Below are 12,950 nucleotides of genomic sequence, written 5' to 3'. Positions count from 1 at the left end.
AGTAGACAGATCAACCCTACTTTCGGTTTGCAATGGCAGGCGTGGGACCCCGACCGCCGCCGTCCAAGAGACGTTACGGGAAGCCTATGGTGTGAGTGACGGCATTGCGGTCGTAAAAAGTGTCGGCAGAGCCCACAAGACGACGAGGGAGGTCTAATAGGAAATGGGTCCATTTTGGTCGTCTGCGAGCACCTGTGCGTTTGATGGTGCGTGAAGCTTGATCGTATTGGAGCACAAGCTCAGTTTCGAGATGTTGCAATGGCCCGGGGTAGTCATCTGGATGCGGATGTTCCACATCTGTCGATAGCAGCATGTCACGTGTTCAATGGCGAGACGATGCCCACAAGCCGCCAACAAGCTGCACTGGAATTGGCATTTAGTGATTTTCTCGAACTTGTAGTTCAGCGAGAAGCCACAATGGCGAACTTTGTGACGTCTCGGGGCAATGGACACAAGTGGCCGCGTTCATTTCTACACGACCTCTGCTGTCGCCTGGATCTGAAGACTGCAAGTGAAGTGTAGTCTACGTAGTCTGCAGAATTGAATTTCATTTAACTACTTCATTTTTACTGGGGGCTGGGCTTACCCCAATGTGAACGCCAAGATGGCAACTTACCTAGAACAAATCTTGAACGATGGCAGCGACTGCCCCAGCCCCAGCTCCTTGGTCTTCTTGTTCGTAATGGAGAATAAAAAGACCGTCTTGCGTTGCATCAATCGAGGTGACGATGACGTCCACCGGAGCGTCGGCAAATTTTGCGTTGCGCTTTTTCTCTTGATGGACGACGACGAATAAAGCGATGACCAAGAACAGGAGGATACAGCCACAGATAATGCACGCGGAAAATCCATCACTCAGTCCACCGTCATCCTCGTCGTGTACCATTTGTGGTAGCCAGGAAAGATGTTAGTAGTGAAGTCAGCCACGCACCCTTTCTTCGCGGCGATGCGATTGGTGCCAAGGTCTCCCGTGGTATCACTGTCAAGCAAGTAGTAGTAAGAAGGGGGGCATGACGAGAAAAAATCGAGTTTGGCTGAGCCATCGTTTTCCAGTCTAGTGGTGTAGTAGAAGAACCGTCGAAGTGTTTCCGACTCAAAGAACCCAGTCATACAGTAGTCGCCCACGTAATACCTGATGGCGTAGCTGAATTCGTCACAATCGCTGTCCTTGTCGACGACCTGGACGATGTAATCCTCGCCGATGCTGTGTCTAAAGGCCTCCATGTAGTCCGAGTGGCATTCAGTGCGCACAGTGTTGTTACTTGGATCGGTGAAGCACGTGGCCCTGGTGCAATTTACGTCCTCAGTAGCTCGAATCACGTTGGGGACGCCATTACAGCTATCATCGTCCGAGTAGAAATTCTCAGCAGTGTATACGCTTTCAGCTGCAAACAAATGGGCTGTCACCAATATTAGTACGACGGCGAGTTGCTCGCGAAACATGGCGCACGTCACGGCGATGGCAATGCAAATTGTGAAGTGAACTTTTTGCTATTCGGCTAAAAAGCTTATATGGGTTCATCGAAGTCTTCGGACAGGCGATCGACTGGATTGCAAGATTCGATCCTCTTATCCTAAATGTCGATGGGAATAGTGTGAGGATTAGTGTTGTGTCATAATGTCCTCTATGTCAGCGTTGACAAACTGATAGGCTCGATGCGTTGTGTTGACATGCAGCAGAGTTGAACCTTTCAGCAAGCAACTGCCACGAAAGATATTTTACAGAAAGAGAAATATATGGCCACGACAGGAGATGTATCCACTATTCACAATGATGGCGCTGGCATCTTGGCCAAAAAGAAGTGAAGTCTGTACAACGCTTAAGCTAAAGTTGGTCGTTGCTTCGAATCTATCGACTCACAAGATCCACCAAGCTCAGAGTCAGGCTCGTCTCGGAGAACTTGACGCCAGTTTCTGGCGTTGTGATCCTCAGAAGTCTGCCATTGCACACCCGTCAAAGTTGATGCAATTTCGTTTGGCTTTGGACGTATGAGCATCTACTATCGACATTACCACGCCGAAAGAAAATCAGCGGCTTTGTCATCATATCGCTCGTCCAGCATCACTTCGGGTGCCATCCATACTGACGTACCCACTCCTGCTGCCATGGTGGCATTTAATGTTCTTTTGAGACTTCAAAGTCGGAAATGGTGTCCTTCGCTCGTTTAAGTTTAAAATTTCTCTATAGAGGTCGTGGTGGATCTCGGGTGGCGCTAGTGGTGTGTAAGCAAGTCAGTGCATGATATGTGTGAAGTGTGGTAGTAGCTTTGGCTCGATTAAAGCCGTCCGGATTTGATGCCAGAGACTTGTCAAGCAGCAATTGTCGGTCTCCACCGTCCGTTAATTCCAGTCAACGAAGATATCTGATGGTGAGTTCTCCCACGCCACGCCGATGAAAGATACAATCTGTGGCTAGCAACTATCTAACCTGTCGATCTGGTGAAGGCCGCCAGGGACCAACTCTTTTTAATGATAATAAGTGAGGTGTATTGTGTTACCAGCCGTGTCCAGCCTAAACTCGAATACCCATTCCCGACTTGTGGTACCAGCTTTTCACTGCTACTCAAATAAACTTCTTCACAAGCTCCCTGGCTAAGAAGTTTATAGGTTTTGATCGTATCGCTGGGAAATTGTCGTTCCAAATTGGGCTTCGATCTGAGAGCACAGCTGCGATTAGAGCCCGAATTCAGAGACAGCCTCAACGATGAGATTTCTACTGGAAAGTGATCTTGTCCATGCTATCGATGATTGTTAGCATCGCATGAATGGCTTTTCGAGTGTCGCCTTGTCCACACTTTTAGTCAAAAAAAAAATAATTAAAACCCATTGGCTATTCAAGCTCGTCGAATCCGAATAACACCGCATCGCCCGTTCGCATTCTAAGTCCCATCGCGTCATTTCCATTAATAAAACCTTCGCAATTCCCACTAGCTGGAAAGCTTGACAACCGAGTTAAATGTCGAGCGTCCCACTGCGCGAAGTCCCTGCTTAACCCCTTGAAACCGGGAGGATTTTCACATGCTGTATATACAGCGTATTAACATATATATTTTTGTATACTCAAGGGGAAGGGTGCGGGAAAGTACTGGACTCCCGCTAGTGTTATACTTCCTCTCGTTGGTAATAATTGCAACAGTCTCCTAGTCAAGAACGTGGTTTTTCCTACAGACTCGCTTTGGAAGCGCTGATTGGCGAAATCGTCGCGGTGTGATCTCCTCTTTCCAACGCTGGTTTGCGCGCGAAAAACACTGCTCAGACGCCAGAGTTATCGACGGAAATGTACCGCAGGCAGCTTGCCATTTCACAATTTTCAGCATCTTTAACACCAGACACTCCCCATTTCCAAGCCGCATGACCAACGCAGCCGACTCAGCTGGGGCCACTTCGAGGCCAAACCTAGCGAACCGAGAACGCCAGGATGTCGTCCTCTTCATCCTCATGCACAGCGTGCGGGGGGAAACCTGACTGGGGTTGCTTGACCCGTGCATCTGACCATTTTGGCGTCGACAACAGCACAATCAGCCGTGTTTGGTCCGCTCCGCACTGCTGGAGCAGATAGCCGACGTCCCTTTCAGACGCCGCATGACCCAAGACAGTTTAGCAAAAGAGGTGGGTGTGTCTCGTTCGGTCATTCGCGACGCGCTAAAGGAAGGTAAGCTGCTGCGGCACTTAAAGGTGTGGATAGTACAATGTTGCACTTATTTCGTCCCGGGCGAAGTAGACACTAGTGCTGTATATACGGCAGTGCATAAGTGGCTCTAGCTCGTATATATACAGCATCTCATGAGCTATGCGCTTGACAAAGATGTGGAGTTTTGCGTGTGTAGCACGAATATCGGTCTATGTTGCACTTCGATCAGTCAGTTGGCCTCGAGAATATCTCTAAAAATCCGAAAACAGTAATAGAGGCAGGACAACTAACTGACCTATACTGAAAGTAAGTCAAGGTAATGCACTTGTCCTGCAATCTGGTGATGACGTCCTGTACGCCAGCCAATGAAATCACTTCGGACCAAATATGTGTCGTTTCTGCCTCCTGTCATCAAAGCGCGGTGAGCAAGTAGACTTGAGTGCTTGCCTGATCAAACCATAAACAGTCTCACTTCTGGATCCAACCACGTGTTATTCAGCTCTCCAACACCAAACCTACTCAGAATCAACGCGACGGCGCTTGGCAGGCGATTTTCCGGGCGATCCTGCGGTCTTTGGCGCACGTACGCGGATCCTGCCTCTCAAGACCTCCGGAATGGCCTTGCCGTTCTTGTACTCCTTATGCCAGACGTCCCAGCAGCTCAACATCTTGTCACCCACGATCCACTTCGGCTTTACGCAAAGATATATAGGCCCGGGGAAGTCGCAGCCGTCACAGAAGTATGTCGAAGTAGCTCCGCGCTTGCCATTTGGTGTTTTGAGTGTACAGACCTTGCAGTTTTTCTGGACACGCTTTCGCTGGCCGGAGTGATCTCGCCATTCTTCACTTTGCTTAGCCACATGACCAGTAGAATCAGCTTCCTCTACTCCACCGCCTTCGTTAGCAGAAGCTGCTTCGCCTACCACGCATACAGGTTAACTCAGCTGTATGTACAGCTTAGCCAAAGCGGTAGATACAACACAATGACTTACCCGGTTGAAACGTGTTTTCCTCGTACATGTCGTCCACTGTGAGAGCAAGAAGATCCTGGTGCAGTTTGCACATGTACTGCACGTGTGTCAGAGGCTTGATCTTCATATTCTTGCAGTAAGCGCGATGCACAATGAAGCCGTTGGTGATCGCTAAATCAACAAGGCCCAAGAACAGGGACTTGTAGTATTTTCGGAACTTGATCGAGCGCTGCACAGAGTATCGTTGTAGGCGGAGTTGATCATGGACATCAACTCCGCCCATGTAGCGATGATAATCCCTGATTACCTTAGGGCACGCCACGTAGTTTTGCTCTCCAGTCTTCTCGCGTCGTTGCACACGATCCAACGCAATGTTTCCTCCCACCGAGAGAAAGTGGACAGGTTTGCTGTCCCACCAGCAAATTGATGTCATCTTTCTCACAAGCTTTGACCGTGCGAACGACAAGGTGCCTCTTGGAATGGGTTTGGGCCTTGACTTCTTCTTCGTCTTTACGTCTTGGTAGAAACCCCAACGTTTAGTCATGATAGTGCCAATAGTATAGAAACCCATGAGTAGCAGCTGCACAGCTAACACGATCGAAGTGTAAAATCGATCAACCACCACGAGTCGCATTGACCCATGGTTTGAATGAGTTTTACCAAAAACGGCTCGCATGTTACGCACAACAGCGGCAGGACCTGACTGCATGTCGACCGCGCCGTTCTCAGCATTATGCTGCTTCTTACCGCAGTAGACTTCAAAGCTGTACATCACGACATGAATATACGGCATAAGTGGCCCAGCTAATACAGCAAAACATGTTTACCTCCGTACCGAATGCAATAAGCAGAGTGTGCACAGCAAAGCATAAATAGCTTGGTGCCCCATTTGTGGGACTTATCTTTCATATACACGCGGGTGCGATTGTAAGACGACCGACACGGAAGCATCGCTTCATCAAAAGCCAGCTCAGCGGGGAAGATAAACGCACGTACAAACGTCTTCTGCAAAACGGTCACCACCGAACGTATTTTCCAAGCACGGTCACGTGTAGCACGGAGGTCTTGATTGCTGTTGAAATGGAGGTTTCGGGTGATTTCCATAAAGCGATCACGGGGGGAGAAGCGTCCGAGAATACCACGAGAGATTGCTCCGAAATCATCCCCGCGCCAGTGATTGGCGAGCTTCTCACGATTTGGTGACACGGTGCGCGCTATCAATAGTCCAATGTAGATGCACAGCTCGTGTGGCATTATTGGCTTCACCGATAGAAATTGTTGTCGGATGTCTCGCCGGGTCTTCGTCTTCGTAGTTGACACGGGTCGACCGGAGCTCCTATTCTTCTGTTCCCGCTCTTCCTTCCTCTCAAAATACGCCTCGACTCGGTTATCCAGTTGTTCATGCATGTAGAAGTTGCTACATTCCGCAATGTGCTGCCAAATCGCCACCGGCATGAACAGGAAAAAGAGGGAAAGAGGGGATCCTCCGCCTCTCAACGCCGATTGGGTGGGCCCGTGATGACCGCTCCACAAACCAGGATACTCGTTAGCATCCGAGACAGGCGTGTATGGATTTTCCAAAAACCCGGTGACGTCGGGGGTTTCAACATCATGCCATCCCGTCTTCGAGACCTCTTTCAACGCGGGGCCGACGACTTCACCAGCAAGAATTTGTTCTTGCCCTCCGAGCGTGCTTAGGAACTTGTCCGCGAAGAACCGCTCTTCTTGATCGTACAGCTCCTCGTCTTCTTCATCAACAGAGTCGGAAGCAGATGAATCGGAATCACTTCCATCCATTTGACTCAAATCATCTCCTTCGGACTCGCTGCCCGAGTCTAGCACGTGATAATTCTTGTTTCCGTTGGGGTCAGTGTTGATATTGCCGTCGTCGTCGACAATGAAGTCTATTGTTGAGCTTCCGTCTAAAACAGTATATACGTCATACATATACAGGTTAGTTGAAAAGAGTATCGTGTATATACAACTTTGATTGGGACATACCTGGTTGCCCCGATTCAACATCGTCTTGGCTTTGATGAGAATCAAACACAGCTTCTTTCAAAACAGCGCAAAATACAAGTTAGGAATATTGTTGTATTATGTATATACACCACACTAGACCACGCTTACTGTTAGTCTCCGCTGGATCAAATATCTCCAGCAGGGTAGCACTGCTTGTCTGCGCGGACGACATGTTGGTGGACTCGGTAGCTGTATATACAGCCCAACAGCACAGTATATACAGCATTTAGAGCACGTACTAGCAATAAGCGCATGTGAGCAAAGCAACGTACCCGACTTGGACACCTTGGACGAGACCGGCATGGACGACTTGGTCGCGGACAACTTGCATGACTTAGACGTGGACGGCGCAGACGACTTGGACGCGGGCGACTTGGTCGACGCGGACGGCGTGGACTCCTTGTAGGCAGGAGCCTTAGTCGCGGACGACGTGATCGACGCGGACAGCGTGGACTCCTTGGAGGCAGGAGCCTTAGTCGCGGACGACGTGGTCGACGCGGACGGTGTGGACTCCTTGGAGGCAGGAGCCTTAGTCGCGGACGACGTGGTCGACGCGGACGGTGTGGACTTCTTGGAGGCAGAAGCCTTAGTCGCGGACGACGTGGTCGACGCGGACGGTGTGGACTTCTTGGAGGCAGAAGCCTTAGTCGCGGACGACTTGGACGCGGACGGCGTGGACTTCTTGGAGGCAGAAGCCTTAGTCGCGGACGACTTGGACGCGGACAACGTGGACTTCTTGGAGGCAGGCGCCTTGGGCGTCTTGACAGTGGGCGTCTCCGGCTTTTTCGAGATTATGTTCGGCGGTTTGGTTGCAGGTGGCTTCGCAGGTTCGGCCACGGTTTCCTGCCTTGCGACTGTCCGTACAAGAAGATCGTTAGTGCGAGGTAAAATACTGATTTACCCAGACTTCCATCGTACCGTCAAGCGCGTAGTTCACAACCGCCTGCTCCCAGCAAGTAGTCGACTCCATCCGCCCCGTTAGGATCTCTCCCGGGTTTTACGTACTTCCACCGCGTCTCGATGCCGCGTGGGGCCTTCGACGTCCAACCAGCAGCGGCGAATGTCTCCCATGCGGCCTTGAACGTCGCGCTTGCCACCCCCGTATCTGGTACATTATCGTTTCCCGTGATCGGGGCGCTTCCACGCGGGCTGACCATTGCTTCCCACTCGCCAGCGAAATTCTAAACTGAGTGGAGAGGGGAATTGGCGCGAAAGGTACCTACGGAAATCTATTGTTGTGCGAAATGATTGCTTTAAACCTCCAAATATCTATTTCCAAAAATCGAGAAATGAGGAGCTGTTCTTCAATCACCTAACCTGAAAGAATGGGCTCACATGCACATCTCTTGTACGATATTTTAATTTTGAAGTTTGTATACGCTAATACAGAAATTAAGTCTATTGGCGTTATGGTGTATATACAGCGTAACGGTTACATAGCCGACACATCGTAACGCAGCTTATACAGCTATCGGTTTCGAGGGGTTAAATACGTATTCGGCGCTCCTTGAGACCATGCATTAAAGGAGCACGAATGCAAGCTGCACATTCACTGGGTTTGATCGAGAATGAAACCAAGTGGCGTGCGAGGAGCCAACAACCAGGCAAGGATGTGATTTCGTACTATCCAAATCCCCAAAGTCTACCCTACAGTACCCCATTCTCCGGCTGAAGACGAGTGAACTATAAAGCGTGGCGCCGCCGCCGCCGCCGCTGAAGTCTGCCCCTCCGCTGAAAAAGCCCGCGCGCCCCGCGTAAGCTGCCACAGCGATCCGTTGGGCTGTGTAAAGGAGCCGCCGCCAAAACCGTTCGTAACGGACCGATGGTTACGACGCGCAGTTTGAGTGCCAAAAGAACCCGCGAGAGCACGGAGGTCGACATGGACGTGGACCCTGACCAGGATTTGGACGTAAGCCAGGGCCAGGCCACCAACAAAGCAGAGGACAACAAGGACGAGGAACGCGACGGTGATGGAGATGACAGTGAGGACGCTTCCAGTGCTGAAGACGACAGTGATGAAGTGGCGCCCGCCAATGATGATACGTTGGACGAGACCAGCGGCGGCTCTCGCCATTACGGAGCTCGCAAACGTGCCAAGCAGGCGACGAGCGTTTGTTCAGACGAGTTGCTAGGCCGCGCAGAGGACAAGTCAGATAGCGCGGCAGAGTCTGACCCTGCGCGTCGACCTCCCGGCAACCACGTCATGGTGGAGGTCCATGTTGACCCGCCTCACACGTGGCATGCAAATTGGGACGCAAGGTTGGAATACCTTGAGGTGGACCAGGCCAAAACTCATCAGATGCTGCGGATCAGGGAGGTGCTCACCAACAAGACCAAGAACGAGCGCGTGCTGAAGACCAAACGCGGTAGCAGTGGGGTTGGTGTTGTACCTAAGGAGCTCGATCCCTACTTCCGTGTGTACATATGTACACACGGATGGAAGCCCCGCAAGTCGCGAACGGCTGGGAAGGCTGGCAAACGTGCTCGCCGCCAGGTCCGCACGACTGAATGTCCGTTGCGGTTTGTCGTGCAGTGGTGTGAGCAGGGCACCGGCTGGAATCTCCGTGTGCAAAACGGCGTATGGGTTCACAACCACCCAGTGGGCCGCGCAACATTCAGAACCTACCCGGAGCAGCGTGGGGTTGGTAACCCCAACCTGCAAGATCATGTGAATGGGATGCTGTCGGCCTGCGCGCGGCGTCGGAAGATCTACGCTTTCTTGGTGTCGAATGACCAGAGCATCATCAAGCGCGATGTTGACAACTTGGTGCAGAAGCATGCCGCTGGTGATTCGTCAATGGACGAAGACGATGCAGTTGCCAGTGGGCTTGGTGCTTTTGCGGCAGCGGATCCCGAGAACCTCGTAAGTGTGGACGAAACTCCTACAGGTAAGACAGGGGTGATCTCGTTGACGTCCAAGCACATGCGGCGCATGTAATATCGATTTAGCGAGTTCCTGATGATCGACTGTACGCACAAGACAAACAGGTAGTGTTCATGATTATCTATATCTGATCCATGATTAATCCATGACTGAGATTTACTGAGCGTGTGCTGATCAGTACCAACTACCAGCTCTGTACGTTCATGGTGGTGAATGACCACGGCGAGGGCGTCCCAGTACAGCACTCACTACTCGAGACCAACTCGGACTGGCACATGGACCGCGCGTGTGATCACTTCAAGCGCGCGCACCAAGGGCGCTTCAACATGCTGCGTGTGATCATGGTGGATAAGGATCTAAACGAGATCCACATTTTGCGCAGCCGCTTTCCCGAGGCCCAGATACTGATATGTGTGTTTCATGTGATCAAGTACCTGAAGGAGAAGCGGGCGAAACCGGAGTACCCCAAATTGTTGACACAAGACTCCTCTCAGATCGACGCGGCCATCCATAGTATGATTTACGCGCCCGGCAACGACGAGTACGAGCAACACAAGTCAGCCCTGCAAGGTTTCTGCTCCAGGATGGATATGGAGGCTTTCTACAATTACTTCGAGCGTAATTGGGACTCGTGCAAGGACATGTGGGTTCTGTGGCACCGCAACAAGCTTCCGCACTTCCGCGTACACACCAACAACCATCTGGAGAGTTGGTTTGGCAAGTTTAAGACCGGGGTCAAGAGCTCTACCAGGATGTCAGCGTGCATCGAGGCACTAGTGGAATTCGATATGCTGAAGGAGAACGAGTATCGCCACCAGCACGATAAGGTCGGTCGTTTTGTCAACTCGAACTACGACAAAGAGATGGCAATGGTGCTGCGTTTTACCACCCACCATGCAGCCAAAGCAGTGGAGCCTCAGTATGCCGCTGGTCTTCATAAGGCTGACACGTACAGGTTTGAACCGGACCCAGTCGAGCCAGGTGTCGTAACGGTGAGTGATGAGAAGCCCGTACACCAGATCCAGCTGCTCGACTGGACATGCAACTGTGAGTTTGCATTATCTATGCGACTACCATGCCGCCATGTCATTGCGTATCGCAAGTATACGGGTGTGAAGGAAAACGTCATTCCCTGGAATCGCATAGACGAGAGGTAAGTAATGAGACGGTAATGCGCATCTTTCATTGAACTGACCAGCGTGCCCATGTTTCATCCATGATTGATCCATGATTGTTGCAGATGGACGAGCACTTCAGCCGATCTCCCCCGAACTCGGCAGGTTGCATATCGCGTCAGCGGCGAAGAGAAAAAATCAAGTAAACGAGCTCTCCGTACACCTGGCCAGCGCTACAAGGAGGCACTACGGGCCACTCAGCGTATTGCATCCGAGTTGGCGGATATTGATGATGACGCTGAGTTCGACGAAATGCTCCAGTTCCTGCTTGGCCAGTGGAGCAACGTCCGACAGAGGAAGCGCGACAATAACAACTTGTCCTCACAAGACAACGAGGACAAGAGCTCTTCGCCCCGCAAATACAAAGACAATTTGCCCGATGGAGTTGTGTGCGAGGAGGTCGGTCCGAAAGCAATCAGTAGATATCCAGCCGCGGCAAACGTCACCTCGACCGCACTGGTGCCCTTCACTATTAGAATCAACCAGAAAGCACCCAAAACAGGCCGTCCCAAGAAAGACGAGAAGCAAGCTGTTGTAAAAGAACGAGTTGACGAGAAGTGGTACCAGGCAGGACAAGCAGGCCGGCGCCTCGCTGGCGAAGTGACGCTGTTGGACCTCGCAGCCGCGCTTGATCGAGATAAACCTGGACTTGAAGAAACTCGAAGGCGACTCTTTGGTGTGCTCGTCCGCTACCAGTCGTTCGCCGCAAAAAAGCCGACGTTCTCCAGGATCAAAAAACCTGTTTTGATCCAGGATCCGTTTTACATCCTGCCGGACAATCTCATGGAGTCGTGTTTCAAATTGCTGCCATTGCATAACTGTAAAAATACTGCAGTTGATTTGCGGACACCGCCTCCGGCAAATTCAAAGCAAGACGCCGTCGAAGTAATCCAGATCGCGCAGATCGGTGCGTTCAACCGCAAGCAAATTGAGACCTTCCGCCGCATCTCTCAGCTTAAGGCTCACGTGGAGCAAGGGCTGGGATTGTGCAGATGGCTCCTGAACGACGCTCTCTCGGCGATGCATGCAGCGTATCACGACACGATGCGTTATGCCGCACGTGTGCAAACGTTATCCAGACGATTGGCTCCCGGGTCTGCCGAAACGGTCGGAAAACCGGTGCATGTCAGTTTACACGGCCGTCCCGCCATTTTGGATGACCGATGCTGCTATTCGTGCCTTGTGTTCTCGACTGGAAATGGACTTTTCGACGTGCCGCTTTGCCGGAGACCAGAAGGCCACCGAAACCAAGCGGCGCACACGAGCGCAGCCCAGCCAAGCTGTCAGTCCTGAGGTCGCGACTAGACTCCGTGAGCTGTGTAGTATGGACGAGGTGGACACGATTCTAATCTCGGTTAATTACGAGAACGAGCATTGGTGCGGAATCGTGGTGAAGCGGAGTGCCAAGCGGATCCTGTTTTACGACCCGCTCAACACTAAGGCGTACATACGCGCGTGCGAAGAGATTGTGTCGAGCATCTGCATTCAAGTCGAGGCTCTAAGAGACTTTGATAAGTATCACATGCAGAGCCCAATCCAATTTGATCTACACAGCTGCGGCGCGTTTGTGTGCTGGTTTTTATGCGGAACGCCACGCCAGGACTCCCGACTGATATGAGCACCCATGGCCTCGTTGCGCGCCGGTTTGAGTTGATGTACTATATTCTCACCGGGCGATTGCTTCCGCTGCAACCACAAGTAGCTGCACCTGTCCTAGACCAAGATGACGACGACAAATCTCTGCCGATAACACAGACCGCTACGGTTTAGAGCAGAGATGTGGGATGTTTGACGTGGCGGACGTTTTCAGGTACGAGGTAGCGCAAGTGGAGCGTGTTGCGTGCACCATAAAGCGGTCAGCTGGTGCGTGTGTGCGAAGCACCTGCTCCTTGGGGTAATTAATTGCTAATACACGTCATCGCTTTAACTTGACTCATTATCTCTTTCTGCCATCTTTCTGCATCGACGTGAGTATGCGTGTTGCTCATCAGTACCTTGTCGAAATCTTTTCAAGCAGTCATGGACTATCCACGTCAAATTATAGACGATCATAGACTTTTGTACATGTGCTGCGTTTCGGGCTCTATAAAAATATGAGCTCGAGGACGCCGAAGATACAAAGATACTTTCAAATCTTGCGTAAATAAAGTATCCGATTTGATGGGTTTTCTGAATCCTGGCCAAAACATGGGATGAATCCTGTATCAATATTTAGGGTTCCATGATTTTGAACATGGGCAGTATCACCGTCCTTGAAGAATCAACCC

At 51.2% G+C, this 12,950-nt stretch overlaps 1 protein-coding gene across 1 annotated transcript; it reads right to left on the bottom strand.

Moving 5' to 3' along the window:
* Window positions 1-153: 153 nt before the first annotated feature.
* On the bottom strand, window positions 154-2,108 carry PITG_21081 (uncharacterized protein; the record flags this gene model as incomplete). The annotated part of the gene is made up of 4 exons (XM_002895103.1): window positions 154-358; window positions 932-979; window positions 1,133-1,400; window positions 2,093-2,108. 4 exons carry the CDS (start codon window positions 2,106-2,108, stop codon window positions 154-156), a joined length of 537 nt encoding a protein of 178 aa, XP_002895149.1.
* Window positions 2,109-12,950: the final 10,842 nt, after the last annotated feature.

The sequence above is a fragment of the Phytophthora infestans genome, genomic scaffold (assembly GCF_000142945.1).
Source record: "Phytophthora infestans T30-4 supercont1.255 genomic scaffold, whole genome shotgun sequence".
Lineage (NCBI taxonomy): Eukaryota > Oomycota > Peronosporomycetes > Peronosporales > Peronosporaceae > Phytophthora > Phytophthora infestans.
The sequence above is the reverse complement of the archived record's forward strand: the minus strand, read 5'-3'. Positions and strand labels throughout refer to the sequence as shown.